The sequence below is a fragment of the Dreissena polymorpha genome, chromosome 16, assembly GCF_020536995.1.
Source record: "Dreissena polymorpha isolate Duluth1 chromosome 16, UMN_Dpol_1.0, whole genome shotgun sequence".
NCBI lineage: Eukaryota > Metazoa > Mollusca > Bivalvia > Myida > Dreissenidae > Dreissena > Dreissena polymorpha.
The window spans coordinates 18,613,366-18,638,511 of NC_068370.1; the positions used below are offsets into that span (position 1 = coordinate 18,613,366).

At 37.8% G+C, this 25,146-nt stretch overlaps 2 protein-coding genes across 5 annotated transcripts in view; one reads left to right on the forward strand and one right to left on the reverse strand.

Moving 5' to 3' along the window:
* LOC127861490 (single-stranded DNA-binding protein 3-like) overlaps positions 1-25,146 on the reverse strand; it is a 479,133-nt gene that overhangs the window by 51,398 nt on the left and 402,589 nt on the right. The gene's annotated exons all lie outside the window — the stretch shown is intronic.
* LOC127861695 (atrial natriuretic peptide receptor 1-like) lies at positions 1,942-24,040 on the forward strand. Its single transcript, XM_052400380.1, has 23 exons — positions 1,942-1,962; positions 2,493-2,601; positions 3,454-3,598; positions 4,292-4,488; positions 4,897-5,037; positions 6,390-6,541; positions 8,023-8,095; positions 9,531-9,660; positions 9,865-9,951; positions 10,329-10,472; positions 11,242-11,363; positions 11,865-12,103; positions 12,460-12,573; positions 13,018-13,137; positions 15,664-15,757; positions 17,167-17,254; positions 18,093-18,232; positions 18,552-18,701; positions 19,010-19,108; positions 19,345-19,436; positions 20,008-20,139; positions 23,214-23,394; positions 24,033-24,040. The coding sequence occupies exons 1-23, from the start codon at positions 1,942-1,944 to the stop codon at positions 24,038-24,040; spliced, it is 2,778 nt and encodes a 925-aa protein (XP_052256340.1).

Here is a 25,146-nt window from a genome sequence, read left to right on the forward strand (position 1 = left end):
ATGAAACAAGTAATTATGGCAAGGACACGAAACTAAGTTTTCAACGTTTTGCGGATTATTTTACTGTATTGGAAATAATTTGCAATCCCATGTAAGATCAGCATGAAGCTAAATACACTCACAATTATCTTATTTTAGTTCTAGTGCTTTAATCCGACTAGTCAAATATCCAAGCCAAAGATATATCGCCAGCGTTACGAGTGAAACATTTAAAATAAGACGCCCCAAGCTGTTCTGAAAGTCAATGTCTGCATTCGCTTATTGGTCGCTTCAATAATGGTTAAGTACTTACCGACTAATCTAAATTTTCATAGATACTCTTTAAATTTATATATGTGTATAAAACAATTTTGAGAAATATTTACTTCATCTTTTCAATAAACAAACAACGGACATATCTGTATGGAATTATTTTTCACCTAATTAAAACAAGAGCATAAATAAGCATCCAGTCAATCAGAAGTAGCATTTACATCCGAATATGTACTTGTTCGCAAAATGCCAAACTCCTTAGATACGTGATTCGGATTTTCAAATTGATATGGGAGGTTTAATGGAATAGATATTGCAGCCACGACTTTGAAAACTAAATAAGTAATAGAATTAATGAGATAACAAAGTTAAATAAAAATAAATAAATAAACATATCGTTGTTAAGCAATAACCGGAGCCCTGCTTTGTCTTGTACACATCGACATCTGCTCGGTCATTGGATTCCACCTTTTTCTGTAGGAATTTACTTACATTGACGTTCTAAATGCTATGAAAATTATACTGCTGTAATCACTTTATTACGGAGAATTTGTTTGTCAATTTAAAAAATGTCCATTACAAACTTTGTGTGTAATAAAATGAAGTGAATACCTTGAACGTGCATTTGAACACATTCAGACTTTGATCAGTGGATCATTACTATGCCGAGTATGAAATCAACAAACGATAAAGAAAGTTACATTTTTGCATTTAAATTTAAATGAAAATGACTTTTAATCTCTTGGTTGTTGATATGTTGTGTTTACATTTAGAATACAACACAAAAAAAAGATATGCAAAAAAAATTAAAATAGATAATTTGTGACTTTAGATTCATATATAGTACAAAATCAGCATGTAATCGTGTTTAAACATGGAAGCAGACTGCCAACAATTTTCAATAGTTACATCAATTTCCATGACATCGATTAGTATGAATGTCTCTACAGATAGTATTGTGATGTTTAACATCAACAGACATCAAAAGCTGATCGCTTCATTGGTCAAACGCATCGGTCGATGCCAGTGAAATAAAGGCCGGCTGTGTGTATTTTGTGTTGTTCATTAATTAGTATTGTTCTTATATTATTAAGGATATTTTACAACAACACGTTTTATCGATCGAACTAGTTTATAGTTATAACCGTTTGATAATTCCCTTATATTTCTTTCATGCGAACGTGCATTTAAAATATTATAATTGTTAGTAGTAGCAATCCACACAACGGTTTCATAAACCTATCGGTTGGTAATTTTGTAAAGGAATTTAAAATGTAAACAATAAAGTGCAAAACGCACCATTTATAGGATGTTGTTGCTGTTATTGTTGGTGTTATTGTGTTTTTTGTGTGTTTTTTATTCATACGCAAAATAGTGGCTAGTGAATACCTGGGTTCGTTTCGGACGACATTTCTTACAAATGTACCACATACAGAAAACATAACCCTTGTTTTTGTAAGCTTATCATTAATGCGCTAACTACGGATTCTGTTTCCGACCCTTGTTAATCGACCCTCGCAAGTCTCCATAACCAAAGCTAAGGATAATTGGTAAACAATCGAATGATGAACATACGCCGCCCGTTCTTTGAACCTCTCCTTTAACACTTTAGCGCTTGAGTGCTCTCACCATAAAAGTAGATAGGAATATATCGCCATATTGCATATTAAAGGTTTTACAAATAGTTAAATGGTGTATGCAGCCATGCGCGTTTGTTTACCACTTGCGTCGGTCCATAAAGTAATTGACATTTATCTCGGGTCAATATTGCTGGTGTACTGACCCCGCTATGTCCTCTTCAGATACTGCAATGCATCCGCTCTTTGCCAACAGAACTTGAGTGGTATGACTTCTAAAAACTAAACAGAAATTTATGGTCACGTATTTTGGTTGTCTGTTTAAGGTTTTTACAGTAAATCGACATGTTTAAGCAGCCATCAGCGTTTGTTTAACGCTTCGGTAGGTCAATATATCTCAATTGGTCATTGTCGGCTCAGTACTTCTTAAAACTAAGAAGTACCCTGAGGACTCTTATATACTACAATATACCTCGGGTACGAATAATACGCTTTAAGGCACCCGACCGTATTCCCGGGTACCTTTTTAGTATATGTTGTGTACCCTGGGTACCTTTAACTAGTACCTTAGCCGACACAGACCAATCGAGCGTCAATATAGCCGTTGACATATATCCACTGTTAAATGCCCTTCGTGTACCGACCCGGCTATGTTCAATTCAGCTTCTGCACGTGCTCCTCGTGCATGGGTGGCACGGGTTCGACAACACGGAGTACCACTGCTGGGACCTGGCGGCCAGCGATGCCAACCCCACCGTGGCCCCATGCGAGGGTGAGTCCTCATTATGTGGCTTCGTGAAAAGTAATGTCTGGAGGGGCTATGATCGAATGATGACTAAAAAATAAGAGGTTAGTGCTACTACCTCAGAATCGGTAGAATCCTCAGACGCAAATAAGAAGCATTAATCGGAAATAAGTTATGTATAAAGTAAGTTAATACTGTTCGTGCCAAATAAGTACGATCTTAGCAAAAACACAACTTCTGAAGCAAACAAAATCATATGTTGCAAGTAAGTAACGCTCGTAAAAAATGAGTAACGTTCGAAGCAGAACAAAAAGTTTTACGCCCCTCCCAAATACGAAGCGCTCTTTGCAAATAGCTACTTCGTTCAAAGTATATGAGTAGTGTTTATTACTTATGTTTTACTTATTCAGTTTTCATGGCAAATATATGGCAAACATATAAAACCGTTCCTGTGCAAATATTACAACAGAGTTTGAGGCTAAAAATTGTGATAAATAAGTGGTATGCAATCGTAGCAAATACATAATTATCATTTAAAATTAACAGATTTTGGAATCAAACTAATGTAAATAGCAAAGAAATAGTGATCGATGCAAATAAGTACAACATTTGTATTCCTTGAATAACGTTCGTTCGTACATTCGCAACATCAGTGCATTTTTCGCAGCAAATGTGCACCTTGGCAAATTGTATTATACAGTACGGAGCTCGTAACAGATACGTAGTGTTAGTGACATTATAGTTCAACCATATCGCAACAAATAAATAATGTTTTTAGCAAATAAGAAGTGATTGGAACAAAAGCAAGAAAGGCACATTTTATAGCGAGTACTTAGTGACATTAGTAATTAATTGTATGAACTTCCGGCGCTCCTACAGGGTTCCAGATCCAGTGGCTGGACAAGCCGGACGGGGCGATCACCACACAGGAAGAGTTTGAAGTAACATTCCAGCTGATCGTTTCAGACGACTTTTACACGTTTTCTTACAACAGCGGCTACTTTGCAGGCATCCCCGTGGCGTCGTGAGTGCATTAAAGGGGGGGGGGGGGATTTTTGAGTTAGAGTCTGGGAAAAAACATAAACAAAATGTGCACAATAAATTTGGTATAGAAAAATTTCACTTATAACAAAACAACAAAAACGGTATATTATTTATAAAATCTACTTATTTCTAGCGAATTAAAACTGTGAAACTGCCCTTAAACATTTATTTTTTATTTTTCGCATGACGGTCGAATCCTTCGTATTATAATGTTAAATTGAGCTGGAAAAATTTTATTGCAATTGATATTTGAATTTAAGGGTAGAACATTTTATGTATATCTATGCATTTTCCTCGATGAATCGCTGTGGCTTTATAAAAATTGTTCGAAAAAATATATATCGCCAGGACTAGGACCTTAAGAAGTTCTAGATCTCACACTGCCTTTAACTATTGGCAATATCAACCAAATCATATAAAACAATCGTTTCATTACGAGTGTATATCGTGAGCAATGGACGAACATGCGGACAATACATTATTTTTATTTATGTTTTTTTCAAGACTGTGTGTCTATTGGGTTGGTGTTAAGTGATAATATTAACTAGCCAAATGTAGTTTATATAAACCAGGGACGTAATGAACGTTAATATAATTATGCAAATAACTGGTCAAAATAGTCATTTGATGGACACGTAGCAACTGTTTCAATGTTGCACAATGTGTCATCCAGCGACAACGTGAGTGCCGCAAAGAACTGGTGCGAGACGACGCAGTGTCCTGAAGCGAAGCTGGCTACGAAGACCAACTGCTGCGTATGGCACGTGAACGTACACTCCTGCCCCAAGGCTGAGATAACGGGAAAGAACGGCCTGTGTGGGCCATGGATATCCCCCAGCGGACAGACCTTTACACACTCTGATGTTATCGGTACGTTTATGTTTTCATACTTGAGCTCCTTTGGTCGTTATCAACTCAGGTACTACGTACAAGTACCTCGGGTACTACAATGTACCCCTAGTACGGAAAATACGCTTAAAGGCACCCGGCTTTACAGCGATGTGTTTTATATTAAAGTATATTTTCCGTACCGCGGATACTGTGCAGTATACTTAACAGTTCACGGAGTACTTTAAAGTAGTACCTAAACCGACATCGATGAATCGAGCCATACTTGACATACATGCGCAGGACCAAGTCCATTATTTTACTTTAATTATAATGGCATTACTGCGTATACTTGCACACATAAAAATGACCTCGAAAACATAGTTTTAATCTGTTATAGTAATATCAAATCCTTGTTTATTTGATTTTTTGTTCAATCCTTAACTTCAGTCGGCCCGATCACCAAGAGCAACTGGACGTGTCATATAGCCGGTCTGTACAGCACTGGCGTAACGTCACTCATTGCGCACTTCCGTGTCGCCGGTCTGCAGATCGTACTGGAGACAGAGGTCACGGTTTCGCCACGAGCAGGTGATATTCGCCGACCGTCGGTTCGTCGGATGTGATAAGTGATATTTGAGTTGTGTCGATGTAGATGGTCGGGTCAGTTAGAATTTAACGCATGCAATAAACATTTAGATTCGCGATGTTTACATGAACAAAGCACATTCAAATCGGCACTGTTAGGATTAGCATTGTTGATACATGTGCGTGTTTTACTTGTACAGTTCTTAGTTTTCTATACATCAAGTAAGCCGCTGAAAGGTTGTACTTATAAGGACATTTTTCTTTAATGTTGTAGCTTATGAAAGTCTAACGGCCTCACTCTCCCTCGTAGCATGACCCGTTTTCTTTAATTATGTTAATCGTATCGAATAGAAACCCTTCGTATTAGTATCTTGATCACTTATTATTTTTTAACACAGGGGTACTCTTATACGCTTTTCTTAAAGAATTAACTGCTATGTTTACATTATTGTATAAGAAGTTTTTCGTGCGCAGCCTTGTTAATTTGTTGACGGTTTATTTATATTTAGACAGCCAACCACATTTCAATAGCAGCGTTTTGGTTTGTTTGTACATCGTGTGTTGATGTGTACGGAAGATAAATTCATTTTAATTCACTATGTACATTTACATTGCGTTGAAAAAATCTGCAAATATACTGAACCACAATGGGTGGACTTCGAGTGACCTCACTTTCTGGTTACGAAACCTGACGTGGTCTAACGTGCAATAACGAGACGACGACCCAGGGTCGGGTTCTTATTGACGAAAATCCGGTTTGGCATGAAAAGCTCTGTTATTTGAAATTCTTACAATGCACGTTCAAATTTTTGCTCCTGACATGACCTTTAGCTAACATTTTAAAGTTTACGCTTGACCTCAATATTGGGCCGATGGACATACATACGTACCCGGGGGAAGGGGGAACTGAGTCTCCATAAGTGTTGGTGAAAGCAAAAAAGACAGCATGTGTATTGTTGTGATGCTGTTGATGCTAATGGTGATCACGAGAATGATAATAAAGCAGATGTTAGTAATGATGATGATGAAAATGATAATATGACTATGATGATTGGATGATGTGATAACAATTATTGTAGTGGCTATGGTGGCGACGGTGATGCTGGGGCTTTAGGTGTTGATGATTATTGTGCAGGCGGTACTAATGATAATGATAGTGATGATTATGATGATGAAAAAGAATAAGTTGATTTGGTGGTGATGATGAAGAAGAAGATGATGATGGTGGTGGTGGTGACGGCGATGATGATTCTTCGTATTCGTATTCTATATTACTAACCCACTGTCTGTTATCACTTCGTATTGACATATACTACTATGTGGCGAGGAAGAACTAACAATCTCTCTTTGCGCAGTGTGCGGCGACGACCTGTGTAACGATGCCGAAGGGGAAACTTGCGAGACGTGTCCCAAGGACTGCGGCAAGTGTCCCCTCAAGGGCTGGCAGATAGGAATCATAGCAGCCTTCTCTTTCCTCGCTGTGCTAGCGGCAGTGGCCGTCGTCATCGTGAGTGCGCTGGCTTTATTAACAAGTCTTTACCACGTTCATTCTCCGTATCATGCTGACTGTAGTTGCCGTCTTCATCGTGAATACAAAGTCTTTATTAAATATTCTGTATTCCGTTCTTTATCTGTTTCATGCTAGCCGTATGGACCGTTTAATTGTCCTTTGCAAGGCTTTTAAACACATTTGCCTAAGTACACACAACTAAAAAAATCAACTTAAAGGACTCTGTTCACGGATTGGCAAAATGACGATTTCCATCAAGGCAAGAGTCCCTCTGCATCCCACCTTATACATTAAGGAACTTCATTTTGTCTGAGCATGAAGGGTTTAAATAGGTTTAAATATAGACTTATCAGGTTCCGATTAACTTTCCCATTACATGGCTCTTATTTTTTTTAATCAGGAATCTTTACCGAACTCATGTCAGGAAAACTTCCTCCTTCCCAGACAGCAATGTTTCCGATTGACATAAATCATTTTCAAACTCCTCTTAGATATCATAAGAACAAATGCGCTAAGTAAGCTTTATAACTATCGTGCAAACAATCTGAATTGTTAAGTTTTATCGTAGCCATTTAATTAAAACTGCCTCGCTCCTTGGTATCCAGGTTTTACACCAGCTATGAACACTTTTCCAACTTAGCCAATACATCGTAAAACATGATGTGAACCAGGCCCATGAAGATTAAGTAAAATACAGTACTTGCATTGTGTTAAAAATAGTTGTCTGTTTTTAGATGGTCGCGTTAGCGGCCGACTAAATTTACAGAGCATATTTTGCAAATCAGTATGTGCTTAAAAGCCTTAGCTACGGTAAGAACCGCAACTCACTCTGCTAGGGACGATTACCGCTGCCTGTCTGCAGCAGACGACAAATGATTCTGCTCTAGCAGTGAGTGTATATACCAGCTTGTAAGACGACATTGGCCAGTCTAGTGTTTATCATTGAAATGTGTACATATTGGCTGCTTTCAGGGAAAACGGGGCTTAATGCACGTCAAATAAGATTAGCTTATGCACACTGATTAGCCTGTACATTGCACACAAGCTAATCAAGGACGACAACAGCGAACAACTTCAGTGCCTTCAGCGCTTTGATTTTAACATATCGCTTGTACCGCAGTTTTGATTAAGAACTCGTAGCTTAAATCATATACCCCGTCTAGTAATAGTGAAAGTTCCAGTTAAAAGAGTAGAAATCATTACTGTCTAGATTATTTTTAATAAAAATAAAATTAGTATTTGAACCTACGAATGTTTCAATTCCGATTATCATTAAATCGATAAATACTCAATTCTTAATAACTCTTCTTTAAAATCGCAGTATCTGCACTAGAATTAGGATGGTGTTTTTTCATTGAATACCTCTTTATTGTATAATTATGTAAGAATATCAATATGCGTTATGCAAATTTGCACAATCATTGGCGTTATGCAAATTTGCAGAATTGCCATACCTTCATAATTCATTCTCTTTTCAGTATATTCAAATTCAAAAACGAAAGCTACTGTGGGACGAAAGTTGGATTATTCCATTTGAAGACATCAAGGAAGGTACATCTATTTACCATCTTATTGGTAACCAGCCCATGCCTGTCATTGAAAAAAATGGTAAAAAAAGTTCAATAGATAACACACGATCCAACCGGTTTCATTGTTCTTATTTTGATAAATAATGACTGTCAAGTATTTACTTTAAAAGTTTACTTGTAAGATTAAGTGTATCGTTGTCGGTTAGCGGGGTCATAGGAGGGGAATTTTGGTTGGCCCTCAGTACGTCATGTCTTTCCGTAGTCTGTTTGTCCCTTCGCAAAACTAAATGCTGCGATTTCTTTAAATGTGTAGAAGTTTTAGGAAACTTGGTATACCTATGCCTATGATATACCTGTAGAGGACAATGAACGACCTAATACTGGTTTAAAGAGGTCAACGGTCAGGTCTTGTAGTTAAAAATATAAGATAACTTATTGTTGTAATTACTCATACAGTACATAAGATATGATCATGGAAATCGAATACCTGGCCAGTAGTTTTTTTATCTGTTTTTTCGTTTCTTTAAGTATTAATCCCTTCCTAAGTTCTTACTTTTTGTCTTTCTGTCTATCCGCAAAAACGAAAAGTACGTTAAATAATGAACACGAAGATACATATATAAAATATGTTCCGAGGTCGGTTAACATCAAACTCACATCGTTTAGTGCTTTTTTTCATATAGCAGTGTTCTGACATGATTTCCTTTCGGGAACTTGACATTATAAGCTGCACATTCATATTTTACTATTGTGCATTCGCGTATCAATGCATTAACCGTCAGTTGGAATATTAAAATTGTTCACAAATGCTCTGCTTCTGAAATAAATGTAAACACATCAATGCAGATAAATATATGTCATTATGACGTTTTGTTGCAGGATATGGGCACAATTTATGTGCGTAGCGCTCGATTGGTCATTGTCGGCTCGGTTGAATCCCCGCCCAAAATCCGATGTCGTAACGCACACCTATTACATTAAAATGATCTTGTTTATCTTAAACAAACTTCTCGCTGTACAAAACTACATCAACATGCTTTTTGAGTATTAGTCTCGATAATATATGGGCCATTTAACTAAAATTCGAAATAAGTGCCAACATAATTAATTAAAAAGAAATAGCCGACAACGACCGATTAAGCGTTAATATTTGCCGCACCCGGGGTATATGTAAGTAGTACCCTAGCCGACAATGACCAATCGAGCGTTAGTAACGATATCATCTGCACGCTACTATTGTTATTTAGAAGTCGGCCTCCAAAAAATCATAAGTTTCTTTGAAATAACTATGCCACAGGACATTGGTATTATTTTCAAAAAATGAAAACTTAATCACCAATTGGCTATTAATTTTTAGAATCATTAAAAGTGATGATAGCAATAAAATGTGTACACTCAATCCTTGCTCTTGTCAATGCCCACTCACGTGACCTATGTTCTTTTTCTATATTTCTCAGATCATGGCCATGGCGGGTTCGGCAGCGTGCTTGGAAGCACAATGGGTCTTAGCACCGCCGGAAGTGACGGTGGACACAGCATAGCGGCGTCGGCGGCCGCCAGACAACTTTTCGTCAGGACCGCCATGATGTACGTTGTGACTATATTATGTATTTGTGTTGTAATACGGTGGATGGTTCTGGTCTCGAGCAATTTACACATTTACTAAAACAATAAAGTTAAGCTCCGAGCGAAGAATAAAATAATTTATGAAAGGTAAAAAATTCCGAATAGAGCAACCTATACACTGTATCGCATCAAACGTTTCATTTATAAGATCACACATTGTTGCAGTCGCGGACGCACTGTGGCTGTACGTCCAGTAAAGAAAAAGGACTTCTCCCTTACCACAGATGTCCGCCGCGAGGTCAGGGCAGTCCGGTGGGTGGCAAACAGTTCATATGCAAACGTTTCATAACAGTTATTGTACAAGTGGACAGAAATCTATTGCTCCGCCTTTTAGTTGTTTGTCATTGACAATGCGTTCGTATGCAGCAAAGCAATCGGTTAACGGTACCAAAAGCTTTTTGTTTACCAATACAAATGTAAACCCATGGTTTGTCTACTAAATAATTGTCTTATAAATATGCTCGCGTCAATTAGAGTGGTGACCTGAATTAAAACGACCTAAATTCACATACTTAACGGTGGTCCCCAATTTTCATGAACATTCCGAAATTATTTTTATCTGTCATCTTTATTATAACACGTACCTCTGATGTACATTGAGTCAGGAGACAACTTCCGTGTATCTCTAGGGAGTGTGACCATACCAACCTGTGCAAGTTCATAGGCGCCAGCATTGTGGCGCCGAACATCCGGATCCTCACAGAGTACTGCCCCAAGGGGAGCCTCAGTGACGTGCTTCTCAATGACGATGTCCCGCTCAACTGGTCATTCCGGTAGGCGGCTCGTACGCTAACAAATATTAGTATTTGCGCCTTGATATCGGAAACATGGGCTTAATCTATATGCGTTAAGTTTCGCCCCAGATTAGCCCCTGTGTGGTCCGCCTAAGCTGGAGTGTCGTTTAGAAGAGACCTCTTTTAACGAAGATTTCATACAAGTGGAAAGTGTCGTCCACGCACATGTAATTACCCAAGTTTTTCCAGAAAGACGCTTGGAAGCACAAGTGTATATATTAATATATATTAATTGAATATGTAATAAAGGTCATTTCTGTGAAGAGCCAAGACCTCATTGAGGAAATCCCGGGATCGTATCCTGAGTAGAACAAATGCTTGGTGTCTTGCGGGGAAAATGAATTAGATCTAAGCGTTCTCCATGTAAGGATCACATTCTCCGGGTCACTTTATCATTATCAGCATTGCGTCTATTTACGTTAGTAAATGACAATAAAAAGCTTGAAATAGTTATTGTGTTATGTTCTTCACTTAAAATAGCCAATGCATCTTACAAGAAGCAAAATATACTATAAAGTTTGGTCCTTTTTGGTTTTATTACATTGTAAGTCGTAAACAACGTAGCATATAACGAGTTAAGTCGTAAATACTAGTTCCTTAGAGGTTTTGACGGATACATATGTCATTACTATGCGATATGTGTGTCACTATCTTAAAATAATAATTTAATCGCAAGATTAAACATATAAATAAGCAGCAATACCAATGTTTTAGGAACTAATTAATGACTTGTTTACTGCGGGTTCAGGTTTTCGTTCGCGACTGACATTGCAAGGGGTATGCAGCATCTTCACACGCACAGACTAATGCACGGACAACTCAAGTCCAACAACTGCGTCGTGGACGACAGGTGGACCGTCAAGGTCGCAGGTAAAACGTGATAGTAAATATCATAAAACACGTGACAGTAAAGATTATAATAAACATAAGGCATTCAATGGCATCATATGGCACAGTTAACAAGAGATTCGAGGTCAAAGAGACGTGTTCGAAGGTTTGGTCATTTTTTATGTTCATTATTTAATGCTTTTAATGATGATTACGTGCAACCTGTATTTTCAGAATAAATTTTCGCCATTAGTTTTATTTCGATCCCCGGTGTACTCAGTCTTCTTTTTTTTCAATATGTGACGCAAATTTGGAAAATGGTCATTTCGAACATAATTCTTAAACAAAATGGCCACACCATCATCACTAAAACAGATATTATGATGATGATGATCATCATCATCATCAGCAGCAGAAGGGTCAGTATCAGCATAACGTTATTAACGTCTGATTTGTATATCATTCAGCATGTCTTTTTTCTCCGCTTTAATGTTTACAATTAGTCTCTACGATCGTGTTCTCACCAACAGTATTTTAACGCAGATTTCGGTCTCAAGACGCTACGCAAAAACGATGACGTCATGCTAGACGGCAATGTCTACTATGGTGACGATGACGACTACAAAGACACCAATGATGCGTTTTACCAGAACAAGCGCGCCAAAATATACGTGGCACCCGAGCATGCGCGCTCAGAGGAGTTCGAGCCGACGGCTGCGGGGGATGTTTACGCTTTCGCTATCATTCTGATTGAGATAGCCACCCGGAATGATCCATTCGGGGTAGGCGGCCGTATTTCGATTAAAACCACCAGTTGTATTTAACTGCATGATATTTATGGTCAGAAAATTTATTGAACGAATCAGACTCTCAAATTTCTTGAGCATGTTGACGAACACAGGCGATCAAAGAGGATTAAGTGCATGATTTTAATTGTTCACATATTTTGGTGCTTTTTTTTTAAAAGTTATTTTTGTTTCTTGCTAAAAATTGTCCAAATTGTGTAATTGTGTTTCTAAATAGATTTCATGTTTTTTTTTCAAAAATACGAAAATCTGGTGACAAGTTCAGCAGAAAGGCGGTTCAAAATGTGTTGTTCGCAAATTAAGATGACATATATAGCCCCATCCTTCTACAGGACGAAGACGCCATGACGGTGCCGGAGTGCTGGAAGCCGCCACTTCCGGACCTCTCACCGGAAGCCAGCGAGACCAAGGACGACATCTGCCCCTGCTCTCAACACTACCTGCATGTAATAGCCTACAGTAACCTCTATTTAAAATTGAAATTGTTATAGTATTCTGATTGTTCATTTAGTATATAATTCATGTGTGCAGGGTCACAGAATTTCAAACGTTTCTAGTAACTATATAATTTTTTTTTTAACTGAAAGTAAATTTTTAGAGTGCACCAACATTTAAAAGGTGGTCAAAATTTAACAACACCTGGTTAAAGGAACAAACAACGTTCATAAACTGCAAAAGTTCATGGCTAGAACACTCTTGATCGTTTAATCAGGCATTTGACATGTAACGATACGTTTTAAAAAACATCTTTTCATTGTATATTCAGCCAAGTGCGTTAAGGACATATTACATTGATGAGTGCACTCATATCCATATTGCAATATATTTGACAATTAGTCTTAACTGTGTTGTTGTGTTTTTTAAATAAACTTAAGAATCGCCTGTTTCAGCTTATCGACGACTGCTGGAACGATGACCCGCTCAGCAGACCTTCCTATGACGTCATCAAGAAGACGCTGCATCGGATCAACCCTAGCAAACTGAGCCCGGTGGACCTCATGATGGCCATGGTATGTCTCTGTCACGGAAGTGGTTTACTAATGACGTCTGTGTCGGTATATGCTTGTCGCGTTTTTAAGTGATAACATTTGCGTCAGATCAGGATTGATTGGCGTCTTCATCCTAATATACGGGACATGCGATGTAGCCATGATGTCCAAACACACGTTTACCAAAACAATAAAGTTTCACGCGAGGTTTTAATGACGTCTACGTACGAACACACTGGTCATGTGATGTAATTTGACGAGCGCAGCAACTGGCTATCGCAACAATCAAAATTTATATAATAATAAAGCGTGTGTAACACTTATCATTTGTTAGATATCATGGACATAAAGCTGACATAGCTGAGCGGTAAAGCATATAGCATTTTACTCTCACATGACCAGAATTCGAAACGCGCGCGAAGACACTTTTTTATTGATTATTAAACAGTAAAAATAGTATCATTTTGGATTGCTCCAAATACTGTAGCTTTTGCAATAAACATATTTTTTTAATAAAAATATACGACATTTGGTTAACCTTAATAGACAAATAGGCGTGGCTAGATATCATTTCATATGTCAGATATCAAATACTGATACGAGTAGAGATTTTAGGTTAATTTGTTGTTTAGGAATACTTTATCTGACATTGTGCTACGTTAAAAAGCTCATTCCACGTTGAAATGGCTATTAAGGTTAAATAAAAAAGTAAGCGAGCAATTTCCTGCTCTGCTAATATTGTATTGTCCTTACCGCAAAGCGTTGAAAGCACTGAAGATGTTCGCTATTTGTTAACGTTAGACACAGAACACTTGTCAAATTTAAATTGTTGCTATTCAATAGCAAGTCGAAATAAAACACATTCGAAACACTTATTGAAAGTGTCTAAACGCAAATTTTTCGACATTTTTCTACTGTCCAGCGAGCATAGCTCCCTATTTATGCTAAAGAAATAAATTAGTCAAAATATCAACAATATGTCAGTTTTTAGTATATGATTTGCAGGAGGTAAAGCCAATATGATGGCAAATGTATAATAAGACTGATTGAATAAAACACACATATTTGCTATATTTATTGATGCGATGCCTCCTCAACAATAAACGTTCAACCAAATCGTCGATCACGAGACAAAGTAAGGATTATAGTGTATAAGTTTTTCCTCGACATGCTTCGTGAGGCATTTGTAGCATTTCAAATAATCGTCGAATGAAAAACTTTACAAAATAAAATATGCTTAAAACACTTACGTTGCATCAGTAAACAGCAGAGATAACAAAGATAATTATGGTGAACCGTTAAAAAATTTTTTTATATATTATTTTAGAATCGTCTCTCGTGCATGCTACGTTTTCTGAGCATTTATTTCAATAAAAAAGATGTATACAAGTAGTACGAATCAGATCGATACTGAAAACATTTATTACTTAATTCTACATTGATTAGAACTAGTTAGTTCGGTGTATTGTTTTGAACACAGATATGTGTTGCCTATTACTAGTAATAAGTTGTTAACGAACAGCTGAAACATGATTTTATAATGGCGTTCGCCCGATGAAAAGTGTAACTGGGTAGTTATGCAACACTTGTATTTGAATTAATTCTGTAACCATGATACCTACCACCAGGACACGATATTTCCTTGATTCACGACGCACTTCAAAGAAGAATAAGCACATACAAACATGTCAATGATTACTGGGATTTGTTTATGATGTTAAATAAATGGACGTAATACACGTATGATTTCCTAACAACAATAGACTCTGTACAATGATACTGTCACCATTTTCAAACGGCTCTTAATAATTTATTGGTTTTGAACAGAGATGTAAAGTTTGTATTTCCTTTCCGACCATGAAATGTGCGCGTGTGATGGATTGTTTACGTTATCAACGCTGCAAAAAGTAACAATAACAGTTGTTTCAAACACAAAACCCGCATCTGTCACAAAATACATTATTTTTGGATTCCTTTTAAAAAGTCACATCAAAGGTTGTGTTCCTTGTTTTTACACAATTCCGCCTGCCTCGTCGCATTTGTTTCATTTATAATTGGACGTTTAACAATGCAGATAGTCTTTTGAAACATAACGAACATTCAAATGTCAACCTACACACATCTAGTTGTTAAAAAAGTAATTACTTAGTGTGATTTTTTCCCAATGTTTTCCCTTATTTTAATTGATTCGCAATTATCTTCAATAACTAATTTAATACGTCGGGTTTTTCCTCTAAATGTAATTCTTTCCGTGTTATACGGTAATTATACTTGGTAATTTTTCCAAGCTAGTCACTCCCACTATTTTCTGTAAATTGAACGCTTCAGTTATATTTGCCAACTTTTACTTTTTAGCGACGGAAATTGCTTTCTTTTACAAATACGGCGCTTCCGCTATGCGGGTCCGCATTCTAAATGTAAATTTTACGCTTATATAATTTTTTCCAAACATCATAAGTGTTTTATGCTGATTGATATTTTCCTTGTAAATGCACAATTTAAAAATCTAGGATATATTCTGTTGCTATGGTAACTGTCTGTCTGTAGATGGAGAAGTACTCCAAGCACCTGGAGGCTATAGTGGCAGAGCGGACGCAGGACCTCGTGGCAGAGAAAGCCAAGACGGACCGACTACTATACAGTAAGTGCACCCCAAGCGCAGCTGTACTGTATATGAGCATCGGTCTGGGAAAACGGGTCTTAATAAATGTGCGTAAAATGTCTTCCCATATTAGCCTGTGCATTCCAAACAGGCTATTCAGGGACGGAGAGTGACACTCTCCGCCTAAACTGGATTTTCGCTAAGAACAGACGTCCTTTAAAAAAAATACGAGAAGAGCGAAAAGTGTTGTCCATGATCAGCCTGTGCGGACTGCATTGGTCAATGTCGGCTCGGGAACTACTTTAATGTACTCCGGGACTCTTAAGTATAGTTAAATGAACCCAGAGTACGGAAAAATATAATAAAACGTACCCGGTTAATTTATACTCAATTATTACTGTACCAGAGTTTTATTCCCGCCAAACACCCAATGTCTTAAAACGCGCTTCGGAATACTAGACAATATTCTCGTTGACCAAAATCTGCCTCAACTTTCTTTTATGAGCATGGGTTTCGATTATCGAGAGGCCATTTTACAAAATATTGACATAACTATGAACATAATTAATTTGAAAAAAAGCCGACTACGACCAATTTAGCGTTAGAATTTCGGATACGTTATGGTATATTGTCAGTATCCGGGGTACATTTAAGTATACTTAGGATTACCTGAGGAAGAAGTACCCGAGCCGACAATGACCAATCGTGCGATAATCTGGGACAAGACTTTACGCACATACATTAAGCCCGGTGTTCTCTAAGCGAGGCTAAACAAGTAACTATGAATCACCATATTATACGACGATTAACTGAACACTAATTTGTTTTTTATTCGTCGACATTTATAGTGGAGTGTATGTGCGTGTCTCTATCCAGGTATGTTACCCATGTGCGTGTCTCTATCCAGGTATGTTACCCATGTGCGTGTCTCTATCCAGGTATGTTACCCATGTGCGTGTCTCTATCCAGGTGTGTTCCAATGTGCGTGTCTCTATCCAGGTATGTTACTCATGTGCGTGTCTCTATCCAGGTATGTTACCCATGTGCGTGTCTCTATCCAGGTATGTCACCCATGTGCGTGTCTCTATGCAGGTATGTAACCCATGTGCGTGTCTCTATCCAGGTATGTTACCCCTGTGCGTGTCTCTATCCAGGTATGTTACTCATGTGCGTGTCTCTATGCAGGTATGTTACCCATGTGCGTGTCTCTATTCAGGTATGTTACCCATGTGCGTGTGTCTATCCAGGTATGTTACCCATGTGCGTGTCTTTATCCAGGTATGTTACCCATGCGCATGTTACCCATGTGCGTGTCTCTATCCAGGTATGTTACCCATGTTCGTGTCTCTATGCAGGTATGTTACCCATGTGAGCGTCTATATCCAGGTATGTTACCCATGTGCGTGTCTATATCCAGGTATGTTACCCATGTGCTTGTCTCTATCCAGGTATGTTACCCAGGGCCGTTGCAGACGAGCTGAGACACGGCAAGTCCATCGAAGCGAAATATTACGACGCGTGCACCATCTACTTCAGGTAGCGGACATTCTGTGACGTGTATTAATAACAGAGGAATAGGTTCACTGCACCAAGTACATGTATCAACGAAAAACTACGTGATCATTTCTTATTTCGCATCATATCATACTTGATATTGTATTCAGTAGACATACTGGTATGTGTGGTATTAACAATACTATCAGTCAGTTGACATACTGGTATGTGTGGTATTAACAATACTATCAGTCAGTAGACATACTGGTATGTGTGGTATTAACAATACTATGAGTCAGTAGACATACTGGTATGTGTGGTATTAACAATACTATCAGTCAGTAGACATACTGGTATGTGTGGTATTAACAATACTATGAGTCAGTAGACATACTGGTATGTGTGGTATTAACAATACTATCAGTCAGTAGACATACTGGTATGTGTGGTATTAACAATACTATCAGTCAGTAGACATACTGGTATGTGTGGTATTAACAATACTATCAGTCAACTTGCCCTGCAATTCTGAACATAACATAAAACAATGCCTTAGAAATCAAGCTTTCATACACTTTAATTCTATGTGACTTAGATGTTCACTTATTTCGTGGTTTTACTTCAACAAGTCATCGGTAAGTACAGCATGGTACAGTGTTATAGTCGCCAGTAATTCAGCAAAGGGAAAATAGTCATGTTCGCAAACAACACTTATCGCTGTGTTAAACGCCCTAGAGGCACTAGCGTTGCCCTGAAGCAATTTAGAATCGTTGCGCAGAGGTTAAAATAAAAATTTTTTTGCGCTAAGATTAGACTTTCTAAATCGGGCATGTACCAATATAACTATTTGTATTATAATTACATCTTGGACCTGTTTCAGCGACATTGTGGGATTCACGACCATTTCCGGCGGAAGTACGGCCATGCAAGTGGTTTGCCTCCTCAACAAACTCTACATCACGTTTGATGAGATTATCGACAAGTACAATGTCTACAAGGTGGAGACCATTGGCGACGCATGTAAGTTGTCTGCGATTGACCTGCTAGTATTGGATAGATTGAACCTTTCTTCGCTACACTGTCATGTTTCTTTATGATTACCGGTACTTTATATTATTATTATTATTATTATTTACCAATTTGATTGCTGATTGCTAACTTTCAATCACAATAATGTGTTGTTAAAGGTCAGAATTCATAGTTGATCTATTTCCTGTCATACCAAGTTTTCATATAACGGTACGGTCAACATTTCCTTCCATTATCCAATAATCTTCTGATCACCCTACGATCTACTGCAAGCACTAAGCTTCGCTTTAACATTTGACCCCCGTTGCAGACATGGTGGTATCCGGTATCCCGCTGGTGACTGCGAGCCACGCCCAGGAAGTGGCGGACATGTCTCTGGACCTCGTGGAGGCGTGCCGGAATTTCATCATCCCTCACATGCCCGGGGAGCCTCTCAGGATCAGAGTCGGCCTACACTCAGGTACCAGTTCTCCACGCTTGCTGCAGCGCTATATTTATACAAGCTGCGTTCTGTGAAAACTGTGCTTAATGCATAAGCAGTCCTCACGGCTAATCAGGGACTTGATTATTATCAAGAAAACACTTCCTTGAAAGGAAAATGTTCATACAAGAGGAAAGTGTTGACCCTTATTATCCTGTGCGCACTGCATTGGCTTATTTGACACTTTACGCTTGTGCATTAAGCCCCGTTTTCCCTGAGCGAGGCTCATTTTATTCAATCGTATTTTATAGTTTCAACAGACCAATTTAAATATTTTTTCCCTGTAGGTTCGGCGTGTGCAGGTGTGGTTGGCCTCAAGATGCCGCGCTACTGTCTGTTTGGAGACACTGTGAATACCGCCAGTAGGATGGAGTCAAATGGAGAAGGTAAGAGCTGGGATGTCTCTGAATATGGCTGCATGTGCTGTGTCAAGTAGTAGTAATGGGGATGATGATGATGATCAGGATGATGATGATGATGGTGGTGGTGGTGATGATTATGATGATGATGACGATTACGACGACTACAGTGACGATGATGATGGTGTATTCTTATGTCGTCCTTTAGCATGCGTGTACATGTATGCAAAACAATTGACAAGCATGAGTGCTTTTCTCTTCAGCTTACAAGATCCACATCAGCAACTACACCTATGAAGAATTGCTGAAGTGCAACAAATACGTGCTGGAAAAACGCGGCACAATCCCAGTCAAGGTAAGATATGTATATATTTCCTTACATATCCGACACTCAGCTGCTCGGTACGACAGTACAATTTAAATTGCGTTTAGATTTCATTTCAAGCACTCGTTCTCATTAAAAGACATTAATTTACTATCCACTTAATGTGTTAGATGTGTGCGCATAAGAGTTCGCGTTCAGTTGACATTTTCAGGAGCCAATCAAAATGCTACCTTAAAATACTGCGGAATAAACCATAAAAAGCAATGCATGTGAACGTTTGTTGTTAAATCACGTAGTACTTTTGTATTAATTATTATCCACATGAAACTTAACTGTATGTGATTCAATCCCCACAACCAGCTGAATAAGCATAACTTTTCAAATGTGATGTGCTCCGAGCAATTTCATCGGACGCAGCAAGACCGAGACTTTTATTGTATTGAATGTTATTTTTGCGTTCGTTAAAACCGAATAAATATTGGACTTGATTTAAATTAGATTGAGAAGACGCTGTTTTGTGGCACATACGCCATACAGTTATCTCATTTGGATACGATCGGAGTTAAGGGTCTCTGATGACTTTGACCATCACCTTTTACAGGGAAAAGGTGACATGGTTACCTGGTGGTTACACGGATATGACCCAAGATTCCTCACTGAGCGCGCCGAAGTACAGGAATTATCTGCAAAAGAAGACGAGAACCAGAACAGCCGAGCCTCTATCCGAGAACCCGTAACAAACAACATATCACACATGTCGATAATAAGTCTGGAACAGGAAATGGAAAAAATAAAACTCCAAAACGGCAGCACTCTTCCAAACGGTAAAACAGGCTCCGTTTCCTCTATTGGTGGGTGTCGAGTATCGTGGGGCGGAGACAAGACATCGCAAAATGAAGTGAAAGGAATTTTAGAGGTTGATTCCCAATCTAAATATAGTAACGATCACCTTGTAAAAAAGGTCAACAGTGGAGCGGAAGTGAAAGTTGACACGGATGGATGCTTGACTCCTGTGGAGGACACGATACCAGGTGAAATTGCAGTAGTGGGTGCAGTGTATCCCTTTAAAGACTTAATAAGCGTTTGAAGTAGTCAGTATTTGTCCCTAAAAGACAAAGGGAACGCTTTAGTTTTCCCGTGTAGAGACTTAGTGAAGACTTGAACATGTCAGTGTTCTCACATAGAGACCTAGTGAACACTTGAAGATATCAGTGTTTTCACATTAAGACCTTTTGAACACATGAACATATCAGTGTTCGCACACAGAGACCTAGTCAACACTTTAACATGTCAGTGTTCTCATATAGATTCTAGTGAATATTATAACATGCCAGTGTTCTCACACAGATACCTAATGAACACTTGAACATGTCAGTGTTCTCACATAGATTTTAGTGAACACATGAACGTGTCAGTGTTCTCACATAGATCCTAGTGAACACTTGAACATGCCAGTTTTCTCACATAGATCCTAGTGAAAACTTGAACATGTCAGTGTTTTCACATAGATCCTAGTGACCACTTTTACAGTTCAGTGTTCTTACATAGAGACCTAGTGACCACTTTAACATATCAATGTTCGTACGTAGAGACGTAGTTAACATTTGAGAACATGTCAGTGTTCTCACATAGATCATAGTGAACACTTGACCATGTCAGTGTTCTCACATAGATCATAGTGAACAATTGAACATGTCAGTGTTCTCACATAGATCCTAGTGAACAATTCAACAAGTCAGTGTTCTCACATAGATCCTAGTGAATACTTTAACATGTCAATTTTCTCACACAGATAACTAGTGAACACGTGAACATGTCAGTGTTCTCACACAAATTTTAGTGGACACGTGAACACGTGAGTGTTCTAATATAGATCCTACTAAACAATTGAACATGCCAGTGTTTTCACATAGATCCTAGTGAAAACTTTAACATGTCAGTGTTTTCACATAGATCCTAGTGACGACTTATACATTTCAGTATTCTCACATAGAATCCTAGTGAACACTTGAACATGTCAGTGTTCTCACATAGATCCTAGTGAACACTTGAACATGTCAGTGTTCTCACACAGATCCTAGTGAAAACTAGCATTGGACTAGTCACTTTGAATTGTTCTTTCTATTGGTAATTGAATTGATACTAACTTATACTTACCGGATACTTATCCTATTCTAATCATTCTTCATGGAGGACTGACGTGCATTTTTCTGTATTTGAACATTTTCTTATCAGCACGCTCATTATTTTCAACAATATTCATCAGCATGTCATCATAATTTCTTTAGTGGGTATGGTAGACAGACACCTAAGCCATGTAAGGGCTGATTGTCTCAAAATGCGTCGCTCATTATACACAAGTCATGCCAACCTCTTCACCGTATGGCTGTTCTTCTTCAGCACGTGTGCATGCATACACCAGATTGCAGGTGTGTAAAGCAGAACGCAACCGACATTAATTAAAAGAACCCAGTTAAGTTTTTCCTTACTTTCTTAAATAATGATGCTGTTATTATACCAGCACTAACTGCCAAAATATGTTAACAAGTCTCTAAGCCCAAAAACTCCACATGGTCTAAATAAACTATTTAAAAAACCTGCTAAGGTCCTCAGGACGCCATTTTGTGTAATTGTGGTAAGTGACTTTTATATTTGTATTGTAAAAAATGTTCTTTAGCGTCGAGCAAGACAAAGCAATAGTAGTTATATTAATAATCATTGAGTTTATCAATTTATTTCACGCTTGCCAATGGTAATGAATGATGTGTATTGTGTACACTTATTGTTAACAATAAAGGTGTAACATGAGAAAAAACTTGTTTTTGTTTTTATAATAATTTTTGCAAAACGTTAACAATTTGTTGAAGAAAAGTGAGATTTTCAGAATTTAAACAAATGTTTTTTTTTATAGAAACCACTAAACCACTTACCAAATCAATAAGTATGAAGCTCATCAGATACCTTTTCAATACTAACCGTAAATGTATACACAGAGGGGGTAATCACGCGATTGTCAAGATGGCGAGGTCCGCGCCAAGACAGTTATTTTTCGCCGTGTTATACCCTTTTATTACTTGTATTTAATTTTTAAATGAAGCTCACTATCCAGCCATATCAGTAAAAAGGTAATAAGCGTTTAGTTCGTATTAAAATTCGCTTCATATCTCGACTTTATTCCGCGCGAATTTTCTTAGTGGAGCTGTAATTAGGTCGAAATAGAGCGGATATTAATACGAAATAAACTCAAGTAACTTTCTTGCTGATTTGGCTGGAAAGTGAGCGGCATTAAACACTAATATAATTGATAAAGGCTATAAAACGGCGAAAACTACCTGCCTCGGCATGGACGTCGCCATTAACAACCCGTGATTACCCGCTCTGATACATATTGTAATTAAATTTTCTTACGTAGATCTACTTATAGCTGGGATTCAAAGGTTATATAACGATGTAGTCAATTCTTTCTTAACGGCTGTCAAATACACTGTAATAGTTCATAAGTACCGGTGTATCTCACTAGCCGTTGATAGGGTTACCAGTATTTAACCCCCGTTTGTCATATATGATCAAATACTTAGTATTTTACCCACTGGCTTTTTAACAAATCGTCCATGTTTCTATTAATGAATTTCTCTTCTGATAACGCACACTTAATTAATTTGTGAATGTACATGTACATGTATACACATTTAAAAATATCGTAAATAACACTTTCAGTTTGCGAATATTGGCTTATACGTTTTTACATAAAGAAATAACTATGTACCCGTATGAACAGCACATTCGTGATTAAATGAACCCGTTTAGCCGTTGCCAATTAATAACACATCTGAGTTTGATGGCCAACATTTCATTGAATGTAAAGCCGACGAACCTGAGGAGAAATACCGCCGCATCAGTAAGATCAGCACTGCCACGTTCGACTCGGGCTTCACGGACAAGTATGATGACGTCATTATTGACGTCGCAGTAGCGGACAGCGTCAACGGTGCGTATTTTGATATGGGTAGCTTAAATACGCAATTCAACTGTGACGATGGTTTAATTACGTTGATATACGTCATTAAATGCATGTACTGACGTTAGAACAACCCAATATCAACATACAACTAACTTTCGTTTTGTACGCCTCTTGTGAAGACGAATGACTTGGTTTAAGACGAAAACACGCAATTCAAGAGTCAGGTGACTTAAAAGTCCTCAGACTCATTGCGACTGACGCTTAACTGACAACTCAACAGTCCGAGAGTAAATACGCCGTGTTTTATATGACGAAGAATTTTTAGTCGAGATGGCGTTTCCTCAGAGAATCATATAAGTAGTGTTGTAATGTACACAAATACACGAGCCTCGATCTGGTAATTAGGTGTTTAATGTATTTGCGTAAAGTGTCTCGGCAGTTTAGCTCAGACTGATAATGGACGTTACTTCCGCTTTTATGGGATTTTTCTTTCAAAGAAAGTATCTTCTAAAGAAAATCAGATCAAGGCGGAAAGTCTCGCCCCTGATTAGCCTGTGCCCGCACAGGTAAATCTCTACGCGTCTCAATGCATTTACGCTAAAACATTTAACTGATTTTTCTGTTTAACGTAATATATATTTTACTATTTTCATTTTTTATTCCAGATTTGTAAATTGGCGTTCTCACCGGTCTGCAGACGTAGATTAGTATAGAATCTACATTTAAATGCGAAACACCGCATATCGATATTATTATGGAATAACCGTATATATGGAGTGTACACTTCGGACGGACTAAGAATTCAATTTTCTGCTGTTTCCTCTTTCCATAAAGAAGTTGTAGATCGTGTGTGCATCCTATCTACTCTCCAAAAACTGATATATTATAATATGTATACATGTATACAGTATGAAATAGTCCATAGTTTTATCATACGATGTCCAACGCTGTTAATAACCTGATACAAATATGCCTGATATATTTTTAATATTATGTAAGTCACAGGTGGTTAGCGTGTGGCTATGATATTAATTAGTGAAAACATCATTTTGAATGATAAATAATCATATTATAACGAAAAATTAACTTTTCTGAAAAAAAAAATTTCACTATCAAATATATATATAACAAGGTATGCAACTCAAAATCACCCCAAAACGGGGTGCATCGCTTTGAACAGCCATATCTTCATCAATTGTGCAGCGATTTTTACGATCTCGGTCTTATTCAACGCAGAAATGAATTTCCTTTCTGGAAATGTATATGTCTTGCAATATTTTTACAAATGCTGGGTCAACTTTTAAGAAATAACACGATACACAACACGCATGACCCAGTTGACAGTGATCATGTATTCTTTATGAATGAAATCTCCAGTCGTAAAGACACACCTCCGCATTGGACCAATGAAATCACTCGTATGTTTAAAATGTCAGTTAGTTGAAATGTATGTAAACAAAGGTTTCAAACGGCGCTGGACAGTTAGTCTTGATGCAGAATGTAACGACAAGAACGGTAATAATGTTTTTTCATACGTTTTATTGAATTATGGTATCGAACTACATGAACTTTGTAGGGAAGTTGCCCTTTACTCCGTGAAGATTTCAGTCTTAAAGACAGCATGATCACTGTCAACTGGGTCATGCGTGTTGTGTATCGTGTTATTTCTTAAAAGTTGACCCAGCATTTGTTAAAATATTGCAAGACATATACATTTCCAGAAAGGAAATTCATTTCTGCGTTGAATAAGACCGAGATCGTGAAAATCGCTGCAAAATT

Excerpts from the sequence above, each read along its gene's own strand:
- LOC127861695 (XM_052400380.1), top strand. The coding sequence starts at position 1,942 with ATGGTGTATGCAGCCATGCGC. Across the intron at positions 1,963-2,492 it reads TGGTGTATGCAGCCATGCGC|CTTCTGCACGTGCTCCTCGT; the intron begins GTTTGTTTACCA and ends TGTTCAATTCAG. Across the intron at positions 4,489-4,896 it reads TACACACTCTGATGTTATCG|TCGGCCCGATCACCAAGAGC; the intron begins GTACGTTTATGT and ends CCTTAACTTCAG.